We start from the raw sequence: 25183 nt of genomic DNA on the forward strand, positions 1-25183 counted from the left end.
AAACGTTAAAATTTCTATCCCCTAGCTTAGTACGAAGACGACGGTGGTCGTGCACGGACCTCGGTTGAAAATCATACTATTTTCTTGAGTAACGCTACCGGGGAACGTTCATTTTCGACGTTGAAAAGAGTAAAAACTTATTTACGGAATACGATGGGTCAGAGCCGTCTCTCTGGTCTCGCCTTTTTATCTGCGAACGCAGAACTTGTTGATATGGCAAAGACCGATAAAATTATCGACAAATTTGCAAGCTCAAAAGCAAGAAAGCGACCGATTTAGTCCTGTTAGTCCAAGAGCCCGTGAGTGCCAGACCTTCGGATTTTTATAAAAGCTGAAAATTTTTCTATGTGTGTCCCTAGTACAGGTAAGAATGATCCCCACCCATGAAGCTGAGGCAGCGGTGGCTTTGGCAGGTAACAGGTAACAAAGGTGTATAAAATTCCATCTCAAATTTATCATAAAATAAAACTGAATTTTTTTATATTTGATTCATAATAATATCAAAACTCGCGTTGCTCATTGCCAGACAGTTGGTATGGTTGCAACCCTCTGCCGGACACCCTTAAACTGTTATAATTTATAATTATACTTACGTTATATTATAAAACCTAAATTTTATATATAATGTTTTGGGGGCCTATTAATCTATGTTTACATAATAGCCGGACAGTTTCGACGGTTCTATCATCTTGCCAGACGCATTCAAAGTGAGCAGTAGTTCGGAGAGCAAGAAGCGTATACAGTAACTAGTGCGAGTGAGACAGAGCGCTTGGTCTATTGCGGCCCTTCACTGCGCATCAGCTGCTGTTTATTGTACCTATCTGGTGAACGGCTATGCTCATAATAAATGTATTATTTTTCTGTGCAGTTTATAAAATAAATGTGATCAGTTGTAATAAAGTGCTATCATGAGTGACGAAAAAATAGTTTGCTTTGTTTGTAAGAAAAGTGATGAACATATAATAATATTTTCTGAGGAAACTTTAAAAAAATGCCAGACTATTCTTAAATTACGAAAAATACATAACCTAAAGTACAGAGACATTATTTTACCCAGCGAATACACCGAGAGTGGTTATCACAGAGTATGTTACAAGGTATTTACAGGTCTTATGAAAAAATATTTCACCTCTCAACCATTGAGTGCTGAAAAAAAAAAAGGAAAAAAACAAGGGAGTTGTGTAATTACAAGCAACTCATCTTCAACCTTGTCGTCAATACGAGATTTGAGTTCTGAACTACCTGATCCACAGTCTCCGTCAACAGAATCTTCATCTCAACTAATTTCACTATCCCAGTCCACAGAAACACAACCTTCGACATCTGAAAATGAATCTCATTTACAGTCTGTATCCACAGAATCTCCCACGACATCTCAGCCAGCTCCAATTTGTGAATCAATAGATCTACAATCTGCAACTCTTCAAGATATTTCTGACGTTTTTGAACCAGAAGTTAGTGATAATAATTTTGTATCTCAAGATGTTAATATTTCGACTGATAATATTGCTGGTAAAAATGATAACGAAGTTGTTTGTATATTTTGTAATAAAAAGAAGAAAAAAGTGCGATCGAGAATGCTTCCGCTTCATGCAGCTGATGTTCAGCAATTTAAAGATAGTGTCAAACCTAATATTGAAAGTCATAAAGAGTTTACAGATTTTTCTAATAAATTGGATAATTTTTCTGGCTCAAAAATCTATTATCATACTGAATGCCGAGTTGATTTTAATAATAAGTTATCTTCATTAAAAGCAACGCCTAGCAAAAAGGAGTGGCATTATCACCGGGAGTATCATCAAACAGTTTTTAATGAAATTAGTACAATCATTAAAGAAGACGTGATTAAAAAAGGGCGGTGTTTTTTATTAGTGTATTTACATGAATCATATATCGATTTATTAGAAAAAATTTTTCAAGAAAATTCTATTCAAATGACAGCTACTTTCACAGCACACCACCTTGAAGAAAAAATTTTAAAAGTATTCTCTAAGGATATAAAATTCTTTACTGTTCGTAATAAAAAAATACTAGCTCCAAAATATCTAGAAGCCATCGATGATTCAGTACTGGATAATTTACAACAAGAAAACATTTTACGAAAATCTGCATTGATTCTGAGAAAAATAATACTCCAAATAGAAAAAATAAAATTACCAACAAAAAATATAACATCACAGCATTTAATATCCGGAGAAGTTTCAATACCAGAAGAATTATCAGACTTTTATTCTACCCTTCTTGGTGGATGTAACCAAAAACGAAAGACTGGCCAAAAATGTTCTCGTCTAGTTCGTTCTTATTGTCAAGATGTTATTTTCGGAGTTCATGATGGTCGAGTTAAAACGTCGAAGCATATCATGTTAGGTATGACTCTAAAAAGCTTAACAAGCAGCAGAAAAATAATTGACATTATAAACAGATATGGACACTGCATTAGTTATCAAGGCGTTGAAGAATTAGAAACTGAAACTACATTTACATCAATGAAAAAGTCTAGCTTATGTCCAGAAAAAATTAAAAAAAAACCAGAGCTTTTTACTGGTGTGGCATACGATAATTTTGATCGTTTCGTTGAAACTTCTAGTGGTAAGGATACTTTACACGACACAGTCGGAATAATATACCAAAATATCGATGCAGATACAACTGACGAGCCTGAGATGTCCGAAGTTTCAAGTGAAAATACTTCGCCAAATAAAAAAAGAAGAAGAAGAACATTTGATGAAATAAATATAGATGAAATGCCATACCCTAAGAAACCCAAAATGACGAGTGAGTTACAATTATCAGTTGATGATATAGAATGTATAGACTCTCAAATAAACACGGAAATTGACAACATATGGATGATTAGTCACGCTTTAGAATTACCTGACGTACCTATGTGGGTTGGTTTCAATAGTCGGATTGATGATCAAGATAGTCCACAACAACATATATCTTACTTGACGCCGATAAATGCATCTCCAACCAGTACATCAATCGTATTAGAAACTATGAAACAAAGCCAAAAAATAGCTGAAGATTTACAGCAACCCTACATACAGGTAACCTACGATCTAGCTATAGCTAAAGTAGCGTTACAAATACAAGCTACAGAAAATCCAACATTTGATAATTTATTCATTCATTTAGGACCATTTCATATAATGATGGCTTACTTCAAAGCTATCGGTAAAGTAATTAGTGATTGTGGGTTGACTACGGTAATGGTTGAGAGTAGTTTGCTGGCAAACGGTTCAGTTAATGGGTTTTTAGATGGAAAACACTTTAATCGCTGCAAAAGATTGCATCCTTTAGTAGCATTAGGACTAGAAATACTACATTTTAAGTCATTTTTACAAAATGATAACATTCCCAGGCAGCACACTTGCTTCATTCACGTAGCTGCCTGATCACAATGAAAAAGTCAATGATACATCTGGTTTTTTACATAACTGATATGTCATATGTGCCCTACAAGGTACGTTGACCTCACTGTAACGTAACTGCTACGTGAAAATTTGATGTAAAATCCACAGAACAGATGTTACGTAACATTTAGGTCTCTAAGCATTCGTCTTTGTGTGGTCCAAAGAATTGATATATCTGTTACGTAATGACGTGTACATAAATAAAATATATCGCCGTTAACATTACCGATATGTATCAACGGATCTATTCTAGTGTGTTTCAAAGTATTTGTATCCTCGTTACATAATTCGTTTTATGTAACGATTATAGACCATTGCGAACGTATTTCATATGTTCCAGCGGATCTTTTTTTGTGTGTTTCATAGAATTGATATCCTTATTACATAATTATGTTTACGTGAGCAAAATCTGCAACGTAATTATATATATGTATATATGCGCATGGTAGTAGTCTGAATGAAATTTCATACAGTCGGTAAACACTGACTACATAGGTATAACGCCTTTTAAGGTAGCTAAAAGGGAATCGCCTGTGGACACCGAGAACTATAACAGCATTCAGCATTCGAAAATTTTTGATTCCTGCTTGAATTTCGAGAGTTTCTGTCATACTGCGGCGTGCCTATCGAATCGCAATCTAAGGATGAAGAATGCAAAACAGTGACTGCAGTATTCGAAACCGTATACATATCGACGGGCCCTAATGAAAAAGAGCCAACTCGCTAGGCTGGTTAGAAAAGAGCCAACTCGCCGGGCTGGTTAGAAAACCTCGCCAGGCTGGTTAGAAAAGAGCCAACATTTCGGCGAGATAGCTATTTTCCAACCGCCCGACGAGTTGGCTCTTTTCTAACCAGCCCGGCGAGTTGGCTCTTTTTCATTAGGACCCGTCACCGGCGATACGTACGAGTATACCGGTGGTCCTAAAATGGTGTATAGTATAGTAAGTCCATAGCGGTGCGCTGTACATAAAAAATTGGACTGGAAAAGTACAAGTGAAATTGTCAGACGCATGGGAACGAAGTTGTAATGTAATATGAGGCCCCACCTTTATTTTTTACTTTACGTTATTTTTCATTGCTTTATTTTTATCACATTAGATTACAACTGCGTTATATGACTTCGTCCCTATATGTGTCTGAGAACAATTCCACTTGTTGCTTTCTATCCCAGCTTTTCGTGTGGAACACCGCTACGGGTTTACTATACTGTAATCGTATTTTTTACCACTCTAACCTCAAAATCGCGACTTCGTCTCGATCTCTATAATAGGCTTTCGTGATAAAACATACGAGTCGAAAGTCGTATGGATAAAGTTTTTTGACTCGTGCGTTACAGCACTCGCCTTCGGTTCGTGCCGAAAACCTCACGTCTCGTCAAACCCTACTGAAAATCGAATCTCGGCATGGGATCTAATGTGCGATTTTATATGAGATATCATACGAACCTAAATAAGATCTCATATTGTCTCACATAAGATCTCAATAACGAATTTGAACACAGGAACTGAGTGAGATCTCATATGAAATGTCGTGTGAATTTTATATCAGATATTCTCATATCACATCTCACCGTACGAAAAAAACCTATGTAATGTAAACCTGTGTATAATTGTCAAAGAAATTAATAAAAAAGGGGGTTATTGTATGGAGAATGTCAACTTTCTTGGCTTTCATGCTATTCTTGAAATGTAAAATTGGATCTGCTATGAAAGTTAGTCGTTCATTTACACAACCACACCGATTTAATTTATTTTTAATCCTCAGCAGCAATCATCCAATATGTACGTAAAATAACACATATCATACAAGCAGTGCCATAGCTGAGTGGCTAGGTAACAGATTGTGGAACTAGACGGCCCTGGGTTCAATTCCCGTGCGTGTGTAAATTTTTTTTTTTCAGCAAAATTGGGTGCAATCATGCATTACGTAGCACATAGTGAGGTCATTTTCTCCATATTTGACAATTATACGTAGGTTTATATTACACAGGTTTTTTCCGTACCGTGAGATGTGATATGAGATCTGATACAAAACTCACACGACGTTTCATCAGATTTCATTCGGTTCCTGTGTTCAAATTCGTTATTGAGATCTTATAAGAGCTGATATGAGATCTCATTTAAGCCAATATGAGGTCTTATGTGAGCTCGTATGATATCTCATATAAAATCGCACATTAGATCCCATGCCGAGATTTTCAGTAGGGAAAAGACTTATGCATACTCGTTATGTACTAATACGATAATATAATATTTGATATTGCGCGCCAAGCGGATATCGGAACCGAACGTAAGGATGAGAATGCAAAACAGTGACTGTATTAATATATGTAATCGTAATATATATCCGAGTATTTTTATTCTAGCAAAATTCTCGATGTAATATTTGGTCGCACATTTTCATACAGTGTTTCACCTATCAAACGAAACACAGGCATAGTATAATTAATAATACTAAAGCCATTATTGTATATAGTCGTAGTCAATAAGTGTGACTTCCGCTTCCGACAGCCATATTGTCATCATCAACTCGGCTTGCAGCATGGCTTGCAGGCATCATGGGAGACGTCTTCCCCGCGCCCGCCTTAGACGGTGTGATCCGCGGCCATCTGATGTCGTATCAAAATATAATTAACTAAATATGTATTATTCCACCCAGTGTCATACAAGTAACAACATACAAGTGAAGTAGTGTTATGTGTACAAGACTTGAGCCAGTATCAGGTAAGTGCACATTTTACCCAAATTCATTCAAACTTCTGCTGCGCGTCTTTGGCATGACTTGTTGCGTCACTGCCGTGCGAACTTCTTTACGAAACTGGTAGCCCGTGCATTGAACTTCTCCTGAGTAAGATAAAAAATGCAATTCTTTCCACAAAATTTGCTCTCGATTATTTTCTTTCGCCACCTCATGATTATCAGTGTAGCACGTTTCATTGCCAACTCCCGCTGCCCACTGCTACATTCGGTTTCATCATCCTAGCATCCGGCTATTCGATAAGGAGTTTTATGACCAGCCACGCAAATAGCTACCAACCAAAATAGAACAGTAACGGTAAAACAGTAAACATTTAAAAAAAATAGAGGTGACTAATATACTCATTTAGTTATTTTCGAATTTCTGGAAACAAGCACCCTCATTGAAACTCTAACACTTTGCCCTTGTCTTCACTTATCTGAATGACATGGCCAGCAAGTTTACATGAAGCTGAAGTTAGCGGCCACTTCTTTTGAAGAGAATAATACGGTACAGTTAAATATGTTTACGGTACTAGAAAAGTGTTAAATTTTCTTGAGATTTGCCTGGAAACCCCCTTGCGTAGGGGATTGGCGAATGGCGTGCACTACTTTCCACGCGGTAGTGGAATGACTGCGAGTTAGTGCATAGATATAATCTGCATGGCGTAGCGTCAACAGTTTTGAATCTAGTTGCAAATCGTCCTGTGAGTCAATGGCGTTGCAAGGCAACTGTCTTGAAGTAAGATAAAAACTGACGATGAGAATTATAGTGGAAATACACCAGCTTCCAGAGAGGGTTTAGTAATCAACATTAGTGCACTTGGTGGACTAACTTGGGCTACTAGCTTCAGCTTCATCAAGTTTACAAAGGTGCAAATTAAAAAAGGCTTTGCTTCTTTGGTTTATTGAGATCTGATTTATATTTAATGAAATATTTGTGCTTTCTCGATCCGAATATTTTGTACAAATAAGATAACAATTTTTGTTGCCACATTGCTGTGAATGCAAGGTATATTTGTGAACCATGGACTATGTCTGATCCACTAACTGCCTCTTATTTCCTTGATACGTAAATAAAAAGGATAAGGATTGCGAACTCAGGGTGTCTAGTGCTCAGGGAGTCTAGTGCTCAGGGAACATCTTTAAACAAGAAATTGATAGGCAATTTCATGTTCATGGAGGTTTCAGGAAATTCCCAGAAATTCGAGTTATTTCTGGAATTTCGGATTTTTTTCTCTATCTAATATGATTTTTTACCCTGGTTTTGTCAACACCATATAATGCAAACATTTAATTTTGATAGTATTTTATTTAGCCACTGTGGCAAATCTGCTCTTCTTAACTGATGGCATTATTGAATACAGTGCTATATTTGTGCGCCATGTGAGTTCGATTTACTCATCTACATTACACAATCTAGTCATTTAAGTAGTAGAAGTGGTGTTTTTATTCAGAAAAAACCCTTATAAATCAGTGAAAAATTTGGAATTTTCAGAGAATTTTATATTTCTCAGTCACTGGACACCCTGTACACTGGACCAGAGTCCTTAGTTCACAAGTATAACCTTAATAAATTGACCGATAGTAATGCCTGAATGTCACAAAGAACCCTTATCTTTTATTTACAGATTATATGTGTGTGTATATTGTATATACTCATTGAGATGCCTAAGGTATTGAAAGATTCTCGGTATGTGACGAGAAGGCAACGAAGACGTCAAATTAAAGAAGAGTATCGGAAACTCTGTAATACCAATGACAATTCATCGATTCCTCGCCATATCCCAGCAACAGTTTGTACTTGTACAGATACAAAGTCTAATACAGCTGAGTTCAACAATGGTGGCATTACTGCAGACGTACAGCTTGATCCAATAGATTCCAACAATATTGCCTTAAGTGAACCTATTCACGAAAACCTCAATGATAATGTCAACTTTAGTGACAGTAGTGGTGGTAGCTTGCCTCAAAAATGCAAGCCGGACCCTAACATTGATAAATCAGACTTACGGAATGATCTTCGAAACTGGGTTGTTAATTGTTGCATCAATCATAGCAATGTTAATGCTTTATTGAAAATTTTAGTTAAACATGGACACGACGTACCTCTAGATGCAAGAACTTTACTTCAAACTCCTCGAAAGCTGGAAATTATTGATATGAGTCCTGGGCATTATTATCATTTTGGTCTAGCGCAAGGTTTAGTAAGAAGTGTTGCCAAGTATTATTCAACTGAAAATTGTCCGAAAGAATTACAAATCAACATTAATGTCGATGGACTTCCCTTGACAAAAAGTTCAGGCAGCCAATTTTGGCCTATACTAGCATCTATCGAAACAGATTTTTACACCGAACCCTTCATCGTCGGTCTATATCATGGTAATGAGAAGCCTCATGATAGTAATGAATTTATGAAGTACTTCACCGAAGAGTGTGATAGGATCATTGATGCAGGTTTGAGTATAGGTAATAAAACAGTTCCCATTAAAATTAATGCATTTGTTTCCGATACACCTGCGAAATGTTTCATTACTGGAACCAAAGGGCATAACGCTTATTTTGGCTGTGGGAAATGTGTGCAGGAAGGAGAATTCATTGATAATCGAGTGACATACCCTGAGACAACAGCAAGATTACGAACTAACGAATCATTTAGACTGAAAACCAATGAAGAGCATCACAAAAAAACATCTATCCTTGAAAACTTATTTATCGACATGATATTAGATTTTCCAATAGATTATATGCACTTGGTCTGTTTAGGTGTAATGAAAAAACTGTTACAGTTTTGGATCAAAGGAAACAAAGATGTTAGAATGACAAATTTTCACCGTAAACGAGCGTCAGATCTATTACTATCATTAAATAAATCCATATCAAAAGAATTTTCGAGAAAGGCAAGACCTTTGGAGGAAGTAGATCGGTTCAAGGCTACTGAACTACGACAGTTGTTATTATATACTGGACCAATAGTATTTCTCGATAATTTGCCGAGTGACAAATACAATCATTTCCTATGCTTGAGCGTTGCGATTCGAATTTTAGCGAGCCCTGAATACCACATAAAATTGAACGATTATGCCAGACAACTGCTACAGTATTTTGTTGAATCTTTTCCATTACTCTATGGTCACCAGCATGTGTCATACAACGTGCATAATTTGATACACCTTTGTAATGATGTAAAGTTGAAAGGGCCTCTAGATAAATTTAGTGCGTTTAAATTTGAAAATTATATGCAAAAAATTAAAAAGTTATTAATAACATCCAGCAAGCCTTTAGCACAACTTATAAAACGTCATCAAGAAGAATGTAAAATCAACGTCCAATCTGAAAAATTTGAATATCCAATCATAAAATATGCAAACATTGAAGAGACCAGTAATGGCAAAAAAAACATTCAATCTATTCGGTATCGTGATTTTTTTATAAGTACAAAAATTCCTGACAATTGCTGTTGCTTAAAAGATGGTGCAATTATCGAAGTATCGAGAATTCATCTCGAAAATAAAATAATATATCTAACAGGTCAGAAATTTTTAAACCCGAAATCATTCTTCAAAATACCATGTGAATCTTCAAAAATTGGAATACAACTTGTTGATAGACAGCATCAACTTGTGAAAGTTTGCATTTCCAACATTAAATTGAAATGTCTAAAATTCAAATTAACCGATAGTGAAAATGTGGTCACTCCATTGTTGCATCATTCATAACACGTAAAGTAATTATAAATATCATAGTAAAAACACAACGTCATTCTTAAATTCACGATTTATCTATTTTAAATTTCCCGCTTAGTCCCGCGTGTCACAAATGTTCGCGCTCTCGCTTTTTCTACAGATTTCCGGGCTGGCTGGTGGCCATATTGTTTTATTACGCATTTCGGTCGTAGCTCCCACGTGTCCAAGTATTGAAGTTTCGCATTAAATAATTTAATTACTTGAAATACATAGATCGATTGATCTCGATTAGTGTTATTGCGTCCAGTGCAGTCAGTGCAGTTAGTGTTGTACGCAGTCATTACGTCATTCTCACGATATATTCGGACTTCAATAATCAACCGACTGATCAGAATTGGTTCTGCCGGTTACATCTACACAATCTATAGGTAATTTTATTTGAATATTTTCCTATATAAATCGAATATCTTTTTTCATCGATGCGTCTATTTACACGGTTCCGTGATCCTATTTAAGTCACGTAAACGGGCACGTAACCTAAGTAGAGTTACGCTAAATCTAACCTAAAAATTCACAAGTTATGCTTTGCGGGTGACAGACACCGGCATCGTGGCTTCTATCGCGCGCGCGTGTATTTTCGACATCAAAGATTTCGAACTCATTTTAACCTCTTCTGCATGATATTTTACTCAGATGTAAAACTTACACGTGAATTGCGCGACTGATTGTGAGTGTCCCTCAACCATGTGGATAGCCGCCTCGTTTTGGGATGCTCGAAATTTACGTATACAAATTTTTGCAATTCTGTACATAACCGTCCAACATGCGATAGCCAGACACAAGCCGCAAAATATACGTAGTTGGTGATCGCTTTATCGCTGTTAATTATGATTAGACGAACACGCTATGATAATTCATCAACTGTCCTCTTTTTCCATTCAAGAAACATGCCGTTGCCCTACGCTGTTGTATCTTTTTCAAATGATGATTCTGACGATGAACAAGTGACATCTGAGGTCCCGAGTTGTTGGTTAACTCCCAACAATACAAAATGCTGGTGGCCTAAGACAAAAAACATAAGTGCATTCATGGTTAAAAAAGTATTGCCCGATACTGAAGATCCTAAGTGGGAATTGTACGACGTCATATTCGAAAACTATTTTGGTAAAGTTTCTATTTATTTATTGTCTTGAGCAATGATCAAGATAGGCAAAAATCTGTCGATTAATTATATCACAGTCGATGTTTTAAATTATATCATCGTAAACTTGCTCGATTTAACAGTATTGTTGCGAATACAAGTCAAGGTTTTTTCATGGTGGATGTGCTCGAAAAACTTCTACTTTACTTATATGCTGGTTTTCTTTAGAAGGTATATACAGAAAATAGTTGCTTAAATGAAGCCTTGTATTCACAAAAATACAGATGATTATCAGGTCATGCGTAGTTGGGTAATAGTTAGAAAAATTTCCTGAATACCATACCAATAAACATTAATATTAATTTTAATGTATTATGTGTTTAGTATTTGCATTATTAGTACATATTTCCGATACCGTAGTTGTTTTACTACCTGAAGTTCTGAATCTTCATTTGAACGAAAATTTAAAGAATTTACCATGTTATTTTGTCAGCCAAAATTCGGGAAAAATTGAAACCTGATTTCAACAGTAGAGTTTAATTTTTTGACACTTCAAGTTTCAATTTATGGAAAATTTTAGTAAAAACCAGCCTAGTATATAAACCTGTTGCAATTTTCGTTTTAATAAAGGTTTGGAATTTCAGGCATGTAGCTTTTATTCCATGAGAGTATTAATATTGTATATTATTAGTCCAATGAATCTGAAGATATTGCCTTCAGGTCACACATTTGATTGGGTGAAGAGCTACAGCTTGTTAATTATAAACAGCAGGTGTCTATAAGACCTGGAAATCTGGAAAAGCTGGAAATGTCAGGGAATTTGTACTGTCTGGAAAACTCAGGGAATCTTGTCTCATTTCACTAAGTCGGGAATTTTTTTCGAGTCTTCCAACCTTTTAAATCTCAAATTCAACGCCTCAAACATCAAAATTTGTTATCACGCTTCCCAATGCATGTCTTCACAGTCATGGGAAATTGATAATATTATTATAAAAGTACAGCACTATTTTCAGATAGGTCTCTAACTGAAGTAGCACTGTCATGATCTACTAATACTTTCGATTGCCTGTGACTAAACAAATGTTACATGCAAAACAATGGTCAGGGAAAAAAATTAATTTGGTACTGAAACACCTAGAAAAGTCAGGCAATTTCTGATTTCAGATTTGATGGCAACCCTGATTAACAGCAGAGATAGTGGTATTTACATGATCAGATAAAGTAAACAAACATATAATTATTTGGACATTTACCAATAGCTTGAGAGTCCCAATAACCATATGTTTTTTATCAACTGGATTGGTCAAAAACGTCAAGTTACTAGGACTGTCCAGCATTAGGTTCATGTCTAATGATTGGTTCATTTACCTTATTTGCCGTGATTTTCAGACTCGTTTCTTTAAAGAGAATTAATGACCAATATATTTTCAATTTTCGTTTTGTTCTCAATTTATGAATATATTTTTTGTTTACATGCAGAGAGTTTGGAAAAAGCCAGAAAAAAAGCTGAGAGTATTTCATCAAGTGATGAACAAAATATACCAGATAGAAAACGGATTCAAAGAAAAAAGAAATCTATGTCACAAAAAAAAATTATTGGAAATTCAGACAGCGAACAAGAAATGTCATGCAGAAACATGCTTAAAAAAATTCCTGATCTACCACATAATTACGTCACTAACAACAGCATGCAGTTCGATATTGAAAATATTCCTGTTATTTATGAAGAGACCGATGAACCAAAAGGTATATAAATCCAAAGTCATGCAGACAAATATTCATCTTCGTACATACAATGAACACATGATCAGGACTAGTGTAATTTGTCCCATTCTACATTTGTTTTTCTAATCCATTTCAGGTTATCCATTAACACAAACTAACATGACTTTTGACTGTCAGGCACCCACATCAAAGAAATCAGGTACACATTTTTGTATACAACAATTATTCAACACGACTGTGGTTTATGAATGACGTGACAAACACGTAGAAAATGATCAAAATTTGGAGTGTTCTAAATAAAATCGCCACTTGTAATTTATAATGATCATTATATTGGTAGAAATTATTCTCATGTGCTTTTGAGCCTTTGATGATGTTCATGGGTACTCTACATTGAAATAGGCGAACCCATAATTTTGTCATTGAAAGATTTTGTTGCGTAAATCAGTTTTGAAGCTAAAAAGTTATATGAAAATTTATGTGCTGTTATATTAAAAGTCACAAACTGAAAGTCACGAGTTTTTTGTATTTTGATAATTATATACGTAGTTTATTATAACATCTTGTATTAATTTGCTCACAATGTTCAAAAAATTAATTCATAAGAAAAAAAGAATCTACATTTTTTTTTCTCATCATCTTTTCTGTGTCCTTCAATCTTTGTATAACAAAAATTTGAATAATTTATTGAAATTTGAAACTTTCCGGAATTGATTATTGCCCGCGAGAATATATGTTTATATGAGATATGTTTTCCAATAAAAATTTCCTGAATCAGAAGATACATAGCTAAAGTATCCAGCATCTTGGAAGCTCGAGAGCCCATGACTTTGATGCCTGAAATAGATTAGTCTCCTGGTATTTATATTTCGAAAATTACTAGTAAATGAGTATTCCAGAAATGGCTTTCTTAAATGAGCTAAGACCTGGTACACTATTGCATTTGAAAAGTGAACATACTGTTTAAACAGCAATTAATTAAAATCAAGATTGTACAAGTTTCTGGTAATAGTATAGCCCCCCCAGTGCACTTCCAATTTTTGGCATTATCATCTATCATATTACTGCAGTTTTACTATAATTAATGTAACTTGATGAGTAATCAAAATACTTCTGAGATACGTGTAGTGATTAAGTTGACTGATGACTTTCATTCTAGACTCCATTTCAATTAGAACACTGAATTGCAGTCCAGTAAAGACGTTTTGTGCGTTTACAATGACATCATCAACCGATAAGCCTCACGAAACATTAACACAAAATGGTAATTTCTTTCATTCTACTTACAATTATAGTGTTCGTTATCGATTTTGTAGAAGCAATAAGTTACGTATCAAGCTCAGTTGTGAGCAAATAATCGTGCATACACAATGCACTTTATACGTTTCTCACACTTGCGTATTCTCATGTTCATATATACTCTTTATTGTCAGATTCACTTAAAACCACACGCAACGTCCCAAAAGTGTTATCGCAGCAAGTACTTACCAAAGCTCCAATTGAAACAGGTGATGTCAACTACATAATATCATGGCATGATATTTCTTGGTCTAAAACACCTTTAAAAAAATCCCTGTAGTCTGTATTAGTTTGTCAATTCGAAAAAGTTTTTGGGGGTTCGAGGCATTTTGCGTTTATATAGTTAGATTGTACCTGTTGGGTACTTTTCAGGTCCTTTTCCTTCTCTTTACTTGGAACACGCCTAGAAGCCGTAGGCCTTGAATCACACAAAAACTTTTTCTTGCCCTTTTACGAAAATACTGCCTTTGTAGCATGTATTTCATAAAACTGCATAAAAATATCGATATTTTTATCTACAGAGCAGAGATTACTTGTAGCACCAAGTTCATCACTACCAGTATATGATGCAATAACTACCTCTTTGCCATTGTACACATCTAACAGATCAGATGCGTATACACAAGGTACCTACATTTGTGACCATCTCATTGTCAGTATAGCACCGAGACTGTAACTACAAAAGAAGAATTAATGTAGTTGTAAACTGTATGTGTATACGACTGTCAGTGCCACCAAACTTGTGATTCAGAACTAGTTTTGGAAAATTGGCATATCTGTTAACAATAACATGAGGTTGATTTCCCTGTAGTTAAATCTCGGTGCCATCATTCTGACATTTCTAAATTTGTTCTAATATTTCATTATGGTATTTTATAGATAGGTCCGAGTCTTTGGTACGAATTATTGAAGGTTTGTATTATCCTCTACGTAATGAATTAGTGGTCAGATATGACAGTCTTATTGAGTAGCAGAATAATCAATCGTATTTTCCTACAGATAATTTTAATAAATTATTCAAAAAAGTTGCTGAAATAGCAGTAGAGGTAAAATCTTTGACAGCAAGTTTGAATAAATTACAAACAAGATTTCATGATGACACCGACACCCCTGCAAGTGCTGAACTGCTCATGATCACAGATTCGTTACCATTTCCTACAATTGATAAACTGAAGGACTTTGAATACCAATTGGAAATAAATGCTACCCTAAAATCTAGTGTGGTGAGTACTTGAATAGTGTTACTCTTGTTAGCTCGAAAATTTGATATTGGAATGACAGTAGAACCCTTGAGTTTATGGTAGCTCAAATCGAGAACGATTCTTTAGGAAGGTCTTAGATTAGAAGACTCAATGTTTGAGAGAAACAATGTCAAGAAGCTAACCGTTTCTATTATGTATTAAATTTGTACAAACGTTATCAATGTGGTAGCAGTTATAAATCCCACTGGATTTAAGAACTCGCAGCCCATTACCCAAGAAACACAGAATAATATCAACTCATAAAGTGAAAGTCAGTACACAGCTTCAGCTGAACGAAAACGTTGTGAAGCCACAGACCGGACGTGAAATATCTGTCTGAAGTTTTGATGGATCGAACTTGATCCGCAATTCAAATTTTCGTTGACTTAAAATACCAAAAACAAACAGCTAATTCAGATTAATTGTTAATCCCAAGTCCACGGTTTCATTCCTGCAAACAATTGTCTAAATTAAGTTCTTTGCTTTTCGACATTTTGCATTAGCGAGAATTTGAGAATAATAAGTTTGATCGACCAAAATTTCGGAAACATGGTGAAATCATTTTTGCCTCCTAATTAGGTAATTGAAACAGCTCTTATTTGATTAAATCAATTGGCTTCTTGAAATTTTCTTACTGTATATTTTGATTTTCAATTTTCAGAAGAAAGCAACTATTATGACAAAGTACGGCCATTTTGGATCATGCTATGTATAAAATTACGTGTTATATGTATTCGTTGCACTTTTTGCTATTGATTTTCTCCCTACATTGAAGCGTAAAACAATTTGAGAAATTTCATGATAATTTCTTACGTCTGTTTAGAGGTTTTTTTTCTCAGAATATATGCGAAAATGAAATCCCAAAATTATATAAGTATGAAGAATGTACGAACTAATTTATTCTTCAATTTTCTTGAATTTTATGTCATAGAATTGATTTGTTGACCATTTTGAATAACCGTAGGGATCATATTTCAAACGAATTGGAGGTAGCGGAGCAAAAGATACTACATTGCGTATTCTTCGAAGAGTTTTCTCAAATGCAGTGGCTCAGAATTGTTCCTGGTTGGGCCTACGTGATAATTTTTCAGTCCAAAATTTGGCTATAATAAAGATCACCAAAGGTATTAATTATCAACAATCAAGTAATAATCAATTCATATGATAAGAATCTTAAGATTGAACCTCAGGCAATTTTTTTTGCCACTCATGTACACACATACAATTGAATTTTACGGACAGCATTCTTAGTTATTAGAACTTACATCAAAGTGAAGTACTCATAATCTTGTTGTAATGTTGCTGTGCATGAAGTAGCACTGGATAGCTAGTGAGTGCCGAAAATTATCACAGAGATGAAACGATATTACAAGTGTGTCAATAGCGGCCAATTGCACATTGCACTAGTTTTCAGATTTTTATGTCTCTATAAACAAATTTTTCTTTACATTCAGCAAGGTTAGAGATTGTGTTACGTTATTTCATTTCAATGCGATCTGGGAAGTAATTTCTGCACAAAAAATTCGGTAGAGAATTTAGTTCGCTAAATTACGTATATTGGGATAGTGGCAAGGGGCGAGAAAAAAATCGCATGATGTTGAGTCTTAATTATGTATGTAAGTACAATATATGCTAGCAATAGTTATTGCTATTGCAATTAATCTTTGCGATACCACTAAAGTCTTCTTCACTTTGTAATGCCATTGCAGAAAAATTTCACCGCGAAGTGGATTTATCCAATGTAATTCATCTGATTCAGACTCGGAATGTTCCTTTCCCTTATAAAAATTAGATCTATTTTTATTTCCTAGATGCAGTAATGGTGAATTATAACATGACGGACAAAGAATTTGAAGAAACTTGCAGTGAGTGGTTCCGTCAAGGAAAACAAAGATTTATCAGAGAAGAGAAGGCGAAGGCCAAAGCACGAGCATAGAGGAAGCACGAGCAATCGCACAAGTTCATACTGTAAATTAACCACAGTTCAACGAATTGGAGTCAATCTTATATTTAATTTCAATTTATTCTTGTTTTACAACTTACATCTGTACTGGCTCAAGTTAATTCATGATACTCACCTACAAACTGCAATTCATATAGATTTTTAAGTTCATTTGATAGCTTTCATACCTTCATATATCTTAATCTTAAATAGTTTGAAGCTAATTTCATACCTCGAATGTTTACGGTGCAGTAGTTTCACATCAAAACCACAATTGTATCATGTTTACCATGTACTTTGTGGTTTTGTAGTAAAACTCCATACTAACAGTATAAATATTGTCCCACTTTCCGGTGATGTGAGCAACATATTCGACATGGAGTTGGATAGAAAAATTATAAACAAACTACACGGAAAAATGATATAACGGTAGTTACCTTGCGAAGCCACTATATATAGCCTATACGTTCATTTTGAATTTACGTATTTTTGAAAGGATTCCAATTCTTGTTTTATCGCGAAATATAATACCATATAATACAGCCACAAGTTACATTACAGGCACATCAGTGTTGACTTGATTCCACATAGGTTATCTATGTACCTAAGTAATTTTTTGTTTAGTTCCGTATACGTTTCATAACGTAAAAGTCAGATACTGGTTGTAGTATTACTCTTTTTAAATGTTCATTATCATATGATATGTAAAGTACAAAATACCCTGGTGGGAATTTCTACGAATTTCTAGGGAAATTGGAACAGTTTTCATTGAAAATTATTGTTTTTTTTTTTTTGTAGTTTATCAACAAATTGTAGATCCCGTGGTTCATTTGAAAAATTGTAGATTTTTGTAGTGATTCAGAAAACCTCGTTTTTGTCAATCAAATTGGAAAGAACTATAATTTTTTTTATAAAAACCTAAACTTTAATTTTCCTTGAAATTCGGACTGATTAAATTTTCAGTTACGTTCTTATGGCAATTTTTTTATTTACTTTTTCCTATGGGCCGTTCGAGTCCTCAGCGCTTATTATAGATTGTGATTGATATCTACTATAGTACCTAAATATTGTTACTTATGTGATACTACGGGTGAAATTGTGAGATTCTTATGATCTCCAAGAACCATGTTAAGTAGTGTGTACTTATTTCTCGCTGTAACACGTTGAATTTTGATATTCTATTACCTGTATTATATTAAGCAAAATACGTATAACGGTATTGTATACCCGTTTCCCTATTGTCACTTGTATGACACTACATCTTGATTTTCTAGATTCTAGTACCTTTGTTATTTTGTTATATTACTCATTTCTAGCTGGTTACTTTTATGACACATGGTATTTCGATATTCTGGGTGGTAATAAATAATCTTTTCCATATATATCCTCGTATTTATGTGCTTTTTTTAAGCAGCGTGCACGTGCGCATAAAATGAATCGCCGGATGTTACACGGAGTAACAGATACGTATTAAGTACGTTTATTCAATGGATGTCTGATTTGGATGTATTACGCAGCAGTTATGAATCTGAACTGTCACTACTATATACAACTGCGCTGGATGCAAAAAATAAGAACATAAATGATACATAACGGACTTGCAAGGGCATGAATCTCATCCATATCTGTGATATCTTTGATACGTATCTCTGTTCTGTACCTGTTACGTAGCTGCCATAATGGTTTGTGGCGGACATAATAGAGTACATGTACGGTACATGTAGAGCACATGTGATGTAGCTGTGATTTCGGAAGGAACAAGATTCAAGTATTTGTTACGTTACTGGTATATGAATGTGCTGCCTGGGTTACTTTAACTGAGGATATAATAGATGAAGTTAAGAGACTCCAAAATTGTAAAATTTCTTTGTTTGAAATTGAAAATGATGGCCTTAAAGAGCTGATGAATAACTACGGTATCTACAAACAACAAACCCTTAACGGGGAGCATGGTAAAACGTCACAATTTTATCTAATATATATAAACCTTATACATCATTACTTGGACTTATCTCGAAGTATTCGTACTGGAAATTTTCAACTCTTTAAATCAGTGTTACCTAAAATTACAAGCATTTTTTTTGTATTGAATCAACAAAACTATGCTAGGTGGAGCGTCAAATATTATGATAGTCTACTGAGAGTTGATAAAACTCATCCTGATTTGTATGAAGGATTCCTAAAAGGCTGTTTTGGAATTAAAAGAACTACCAAGCCATTTTCGAGACAACCTATTGACCTGGTTCTAGAGCAAACTATAAATGCAGAAGCTGCAAGAAGGCTGACAGGTGTTATACACTTCACTAACTCAATTTCGGCGCGACAACGGTGGGCTCGAAACCATGATGTAAGATCTACAATTATAAGTCAAGTTTATCTTGAACTTGGACTACAAAAACATCAAGATATTTCAACAGATTTGAATCCCCATAATATCAGGAAAAACGCCAAACAACTACAACAATTTGTCGCAACTTTCGATCAATTTATCAATCCTTTTAGTTTAGAAGTTCCCAAAGACCAATTAGTAAATATTTCATCAGGAAAGTCCGCATCACTGCCAGTAGAAGAATTTCTATTAAATTTAGAAGCTAATGGCGATAGCCTCCGAAGAACATTCATTTCTGAATGCCAATCTGATATTACGCGATTTGAAAAAGCTATTAAAAAAACATCTATTAATAATTTTTCTAAAGATTATGAAAAAAAAAAAATTAAAGTCGGTGGAAAAATTCAAGAAGTTAAAATTCAAAGGGATTTATTTGGACGTATGCTGGGAATCTCAATGGATTACAGCATTGACATTTCAAAAATCTTATCCTACCCGATTACTTCAGTACCATTGTCAATGTGTCATTTGGATGGGACCATTTGCAAGACCGATAAATCTGCTTTGATGAAATGTTTAGAGAAAGAGGTCGAGCATGAAGAGCCATCTCAAATTGATATTCTAATAATTGACGGTTTCTTTTTGTTACATACTATGAAAAATGTTCCTAGAAAATTTGGAGGCATTTCTAAAAAAATGTTGCAGATGGTAACTCAATTAAAAGCGTCAAGAATTGATGTCATTTTCGACCAGTATTTTACCCCATCGATAAAAGGATACGAACGTTCTATGCGATTTGAATCTGCACAATTGGAGTATACTATTGCTGGGCCTGAACAAGTCCGTCCTAGTGACTTTGTCAAAGAATTAAAAAATTCTAATTTCAAAGAAGCTCTAGTTGATTTTTTTATTTTACACTGGGCTTCTGACGAAATGGCGCCGTTTATTGGCAATAAAATAATACATATAAATTTCAGAAAATGTCATTCGTTTACTGTTAATGAGGCCAACAAAGTGATGTCAAGTATAAATGAGGAATTGTCTTGCCCAGAGCATGAAGAAGCAGACAACAAAATAGTGTACCACGCGTGTAAAATTAACTACGAAGCAAATATTGTGATTCGAACTGTTGACACCGATGTTGCTGCTATAATGCTAAGTCATATGCATCGTCTTAATGATGGATCACATGTTTGGATGCTTACAGGAGCTGGAAATAATTTAAGATATGTGGACCTAACTAAAATACACGCCAAATTAGGAGAATCTATTTGCAGAAGCTTACCTGGACTACACGCTTTCACAGGATGTGATTACAATCCTGCATTTTACAGAAAAGCAAAATTGAAACCGTATAAATTGTTAAAAAAATATGTAGAATTTCAACTAGCATTCATGAAGTTTGGTGACAGCAAAATCATCGAAAATAACAATGAACAAGTATTAATCTTCGATATAATTCAAAGTTTTATATGCTATCTATACAATATGAATGATATCAACGATGTTGATGCTGCTAGGCTACAAATGTTTATTAATTCGTATACAGTATCTGATGTGAACGAAGCTTTTAATCGAAAAAAGTTGCAAAATTTCGATGCTAGCTGTTTACCACCTTGCAAAAGTGAGCTATTGCAGCAATTTTTGCGAGCGAATTACATATGTAGCATATGGAACAACGCTCACTTACAAAAGCCAACAGCATATAAACCAGTAAATAATGGTTGGATACTGGAAAATGACCACTACTATTTCAAATGGTTTGAAGGAGATCAATTACCGAATTATGTCAGCGAATCTCTAAAAACAGTTCCAGGTATTTGATAATTATGTTAAATTATTGTATATTAATTTTGGTCTATTTGTAATTAAATTAACTTGGTTTTTTTACAATTGCAGAAAACAATGAAGAAGGCGATATTGAAGACGATCAATCCACAGAATGGAATAATAGTGACGAGGAATATGGATGTATTGACGACGACGATGAAAATGATGAAAATGTTTAAAGATTTAATCAAAATAGATGTATTTCCCTGTAACTTTTTTATTTAAAAAAAAATTTGCCCTTTGATATAATAAACAATAAAATTTGATTTACTTTAATTCATTGACTTTACAATTTTGATAGAATTGAAAATAATAAACTTTCGTAAAAATGAAAAATAATATAAATAAAATTATTACAGTTTCGATATGATTGAAGTTGTATTAGAACAATTTTACTGAGTATTGTTTTAAATATTTGTTATTCAAACTGTAAAAATTTATTTAATGAAATTTCTTGATTAAAAAAAAAATAAACTGCACAATTTGAACTTAATAACAGTGGATGCGCAGTGAAGGGCCGCAATAGACCAAGCGCTCTGTCTCACTCGCACTAGTTACTGTATACGCTTCTTGCTCTCCGAACTACTGCTCACTTTGAATGCGTCTGGCAAGATGATAGAACCGTCGAAACTGTCCGGCTATTATGTAAACATAGATTAATAGGCCCCCAAAACATTATATATAAAATTTAGGTTTTATAATATAACGTAAGTATAATTATAAATTATAACAGTTTAAGGGTGTCCGGCAGAGGGTTGCAACCATACCAACTGTCTGGCAATGAGCAACGCGAGTTTTGATATTATTATGAATCAAATATAAAAAAATTCAGTTTTATTTTATGATAAATTTGAGATGGAATTTTATACACCTTTGTTACCTGTTACCTGCCAAAGCCACCGCTGCCTCAGCTTCATGGGTGGGGATCATTCTTACCTGTACTAGGGACACACATAGAAAAATTTTCAGCTTTTATAAAAATCCGAAGGTCTGGCACTCACGGGCTCTTGCTCTATGTGCAACATGAATCTTTAATATATGATATATATATGCATCTCTCCTACATATATCTACACATTGTGTTAACACTAGTTATAGACTGCGTGTAATGCAAGGGGGACGTAATTCTTGAATTGAGGAATTGAGGAATCGAATCTTTATAAGTACACCCATAAAAATTCTAAACTCACTGCGTAATGTAGCGTGTGAGTCTACCTCGAATCAACACTGGAAGTTGGTGCGGTTATTCTGGAAGAAATTTATCTTGCCACATTTGGTTCTGATTTTAACGAAGCATTTTTTAAGCATTATAGCCAAGAAATCTACGTACAACTTTATAATAACGTATCAGTAGGTCATCGATTATCGGTGTGCAGGGCTTAGCTTCTAGATTATTATGAGTTTAGTTTAAGATGATTACAGTTCGGATCAGTTACTACATTTCAAATCGAATGATTCTTCAAGGTTTTCTTTTTTTGTTCGGTTCTCCAGATTGCATTGCGATTAGCGCGTTAATTAGGTGTACAGATGTTCGTAGTTGCGATAGCGCGTTTATTCAGTTGTAGGTTTCGGATATTTGGCGATTAGTGACTCAGTTTAGTGGCAGTTTAAGATTTCTTGCGATTAGAGCACGTTAAGTACTTAACTGTAAGTTTGGAATTGTTGCGATTGCAAATTGATATAGATGTAGATTTTAGATTAGCCGCGCTTAGCGTGTTTGAGCAGTATCATTTTTCTTCAATTTTTGGTTTCTCTTCTATCTTAGCGATTCATTTAGCTTTTGGTTTTTGACTTACGAAGAGCGAGTTTAGTATTCTCTTGTTTCTGTTTTTGTATCGCTGCTTATCCACAATATATTCTTTTTGTTCTGTGTTATTAAATTGCGTAGCGTTAACGAATTTGTTTCTTTCTGTTAAGAAATTAACCCTAATCTTTTCGCGGTATAACTGAATCACCGAGTACAACAGCTGCGGATCATCAACGGTGACGATTACGAGGCGTGTTGATTTCGTCTAAACGGTGAAAAAAAAAAAAAAAAATTAAAAACATTGCGATATCTTTTCAACTTTTGCAGCTAATATCACGGGTCGCCGAATTATTGTGCTCACGTTAAGTAATCAGAAAAATCTTCTTAGTGAGTCGAGTGCTGAAAAATTCTCGTCACAATACAAAAATAGAAAACACCGGAATTATAAACGGAAGCGACGCTTCACATCAAATCGTACTGAAATGATTGAAAATCAGTTAAATTCGTTCGATTTTACTTTAGAATTTATTTTACTTGTTCTACGGAATATACCATTTTTCTACAAATTCATTGGACCCCTTTGGCCACGATGTTGGAACCGTCAACTTTGACTTTCTAATTTATTGATGTCTCGGAAACTTTTCATTGCCTAACGATTGCCTTGCGATTTTTGAGGTCCTGATATCAGCCCAAAAGTTCAATTTGCAATATGTCAAATTTTAGAAATAGCCGATCTTACCGTCCAAGGCAGACATTTAACACAGAGTTTGTGCATAATGATCAGCCAGACAGAGCCTACGAAGAAGCACGACTGCAGGTCCAGCCTGCTGTGAACCGAGGTAGTACCCGAACCAGGGCTAGCTCCTCCCGCGGCGCTTACCAAAAGAAGCGCTTCTCCTCTCATCGCTCAGAACGTAATAACGAAACATCAAATTTACTTAGTGACGAGCTGAGGAAGAAATTATACCCGGGGGTTAAAGACGAGATGAGTGCAATGGATCGTCTCGAGGCGTTTAACACGTCAAAAGCGATAACACTCACTATTACAACAAGAGCTATTGGTATGAGCACGTTACATATATTTTCGTGTCTCTTTGAATTTAATAATGTCCCAATAAGAGGTTCAATCTACCAATTATATCGAGTTTCACTTGCCGTATTAGAGGCAAAAGTTCAATTCGTGCAGCGCGGAATTGCGTCAATACAGAACAATGAAGATGACTTTAAACACAATACGTTTAATGAAGACTAATCAACTAATTGTAAATTACATAATGCAAAATATTGGAATATCAATTGGGAAATTTTTGAAAAGCCCCAAGTGGGGAAAAAGCAGCCCAGGAAAAAATCGTCCATCTTGGCAGGCAGCGTTAGTAAAAAACCACATGGCGGGCGCAGGCTAAATTATCTAATTTTCCATACACTTCAAGGGTCATAGTCAATCAAATGTAGACCATGTCTCACAAGTCAACGCGCCATGGTGTCATATTCGTCAAACACTTCCGTTCATTTTGACTTATCGGAGAATAACCGTGAACGATAAAAATAACGGGAAAAATACAGTAACGAGGGTTAATGGTTTTCATTTGACACTGTTATGCAGACTAAATTAAGAGGGTCGTTCAAGCGGAAAATTCCACGGCTATAATGAGCCCCCCCCCCACCCAACAGAACCGGATTAGAAGTTGATGGAAACCGTAAGCATGCATATTTCATGCTGACTCAATTTGCGTGTTCCCGAATTGCGACGAATTTTATTTGAAATGAACGTAGGTTCGACTCGAACTGAATGATTTTCCCATTTCACAGAAATAATTCGAGGAATCAATACAATGAAAAACAAAAATCATGCAAAGAACTTATAATAAAAAATAGAAAATAAATAAAATAATGCAAGTATTCTTAGGTACGGCTCATGAATTATTTGTCGTAAGCTCTATGCTTATACAACTTCTAACATTTGAATCTGCTTTTGCAAAATCTGCTCGCTATGCCGAAATTTTGCTCTAAGTTTAAATTATAATTTCCCTGAAGCGGCGCTACGCCATCCTACAAGTTAGTTGAAATGATATGATTCCAAATTAGAGAACGG

The 25183-nt window shown here is 34.9% G+C and overlaps 4 protein-coding genes across 15 annotated transcripts in view; 3 read left to right on the forward strand and 1 right to left on the reverse strand.

Moving 5' to 3' along the window:
- LOC124293678 overlaps positions 1–25183 on the reverse strand; it is a 164828-nt gene that overhangs the window by 47871 nt on the left and 91774 nt on the right. The gene's annotated exons all lie outside the window — the stretch shown is intronic.
- LOC124293671 lies at positions 786–22139 on the forward strand. 6 transcript variants are annotated; one of them, XM_046735562.1, is made up of 4 exons: positions 786–2367; positions 2644–3357; positions 18994–21330; positions 21414–22139. In XM_046735562.1, exons 1-4 carry the CDS (start codon positions 909–911, stop codon positions 21521–21523), a joined length of 4620 nt encoding a protein of 1539 aa, XP_046591518.1. In that variant the 5' UTR covers positions 786–908; the 3' UTR covers positions 21524–22139. The 6 variants fall into 6 exon arrangements, with proteins under 6 accessions (XP_046591518.1, XP_046591517.1, XP_046591516.1 ...); XM_046735561.1 differs by having other exon boundaries at positions 786–1097; positions 1347–3357; XM_046735565.1 differs by having other exon boundaries at positions 1419–1454.
- LOC124293673 lies at positions 5946–9879 on the forward strand. The gene is made up of 2 exons (XM_046735571.1): positions 5946–6139; positions 7783–9879. Exon 2 carries the CDS (start codon positions 7819–7821, stop codon positions 9868–9870), a length of 2052 nt encoding a protein of 683 aa, XP_046591527.1. The 5' UTR covers positions 5946–6139; positions 7783–7818; the 3' UTR covers positions 9871–9879.
- Positions 9895–18567, forward strand: LOC124293676. Of its 7 annotated transcripts, none has more exons than XM_046735582.1 (12): positions 9898–10265; positions 10781–11001; positions 12143–12178; positions 12458–12724; positions 12840–12902; positions 13863–13967; positions 14137–14211; positions 14524–14628; positions 14882–14914; positions 15002–15225; positions 16208–16367; positions 17036–18567. In XM_046735582.1, the coding sequence occupies exons 2-12, from the start codon at positions 10785–10787 to the stop codon at positions 17074–17076; spliced, it is 1326 nt and encodes a 441-aa protein (XP_046591538.1). In that variant the 5' UTR covers positions 9898–10265; positions 10781–10784; the 3' UTR covers positions 17077–18567. The 7 variants fall into 7 exon arrangements, with proteins under 7 accessions (XP_046591540.1, XP_046591541.1, XP_046591538.1 ...); XM_046735579.1 differs by having other exon boundaries at positions 9903–10265; positions 17055–18567; XM_046735584.1 differs by lacking the exon at positions 16208–16367 and having other exon boundaries at positions 9895–10265; positions 17055–18567.

This window comes from Neodiprion lecontei, chromosome 3 (genome assembly GCF_021901455.1).
Source record: "Neodiprion lecontei isolate iyNeoLeco1 chromosome 3, iyNeoLeco1.1, whole genome shotgun sequence".
NCBI lineage: Eukaryota > Metazoa > Arthropoda > Insecta > Hymenoptera > Diprionidae > Neodiprion > Neodiprion lecontei.

Excerpts from the sequence above, each read along its gene's own strand:
- LOC124293671 (XM_046735560.1), top strand. The coding sequence starts at position 909 with ATGAGTGACGAAAAAATAGTTTGCTTTGTTTGTAAGAAAAGTGATGAA. Across the intron at positions 3,358-18,993 it reads ATTTTTACAAAATGATAACA|TTACTTTAACTGAGGATATA; the intron begins TTCCCAGGCAGC and ends GTGCTGCCTGGG. Across the intron at positions 21,331-21,413 it reads ATCTCTAAAAACAGTTCCAG|AAAACAATGAAGAAGGCGAT; the intron begins GTATTTGATAAT and ends TTACAATTGCAG.
- LOC124293673 (XM_046735571.1), top strand. The coding sequence starts at position 7,819 with ATGCCTAAGGTATTGAAAGATTCTCGGTATGTGACGAGAAGGCAACGA.
- LOC124293676 (XM_046735579.1), top strand. The coding sequence starts at position 10,785 with ATGCCGTTGCCCTACGCTGTTGTATCTTTTTCAAATGATGATTCTGAC. Across the intron at positions 12,179-12,457 it reads GATTAACAGCAGAGATAGTG|AGAGTTTGGAAAAAGCCAGA; the intron begins GTATTTACATGA and ends GTTTACATGCAG. Across the intron at positions 12,725-12,839 it reads AGAGACCGATGAACCAAAAG|GTTATCCATTAACACAAACT; the intron begins GTATATAAATCC and ends AATCCATTTCAG.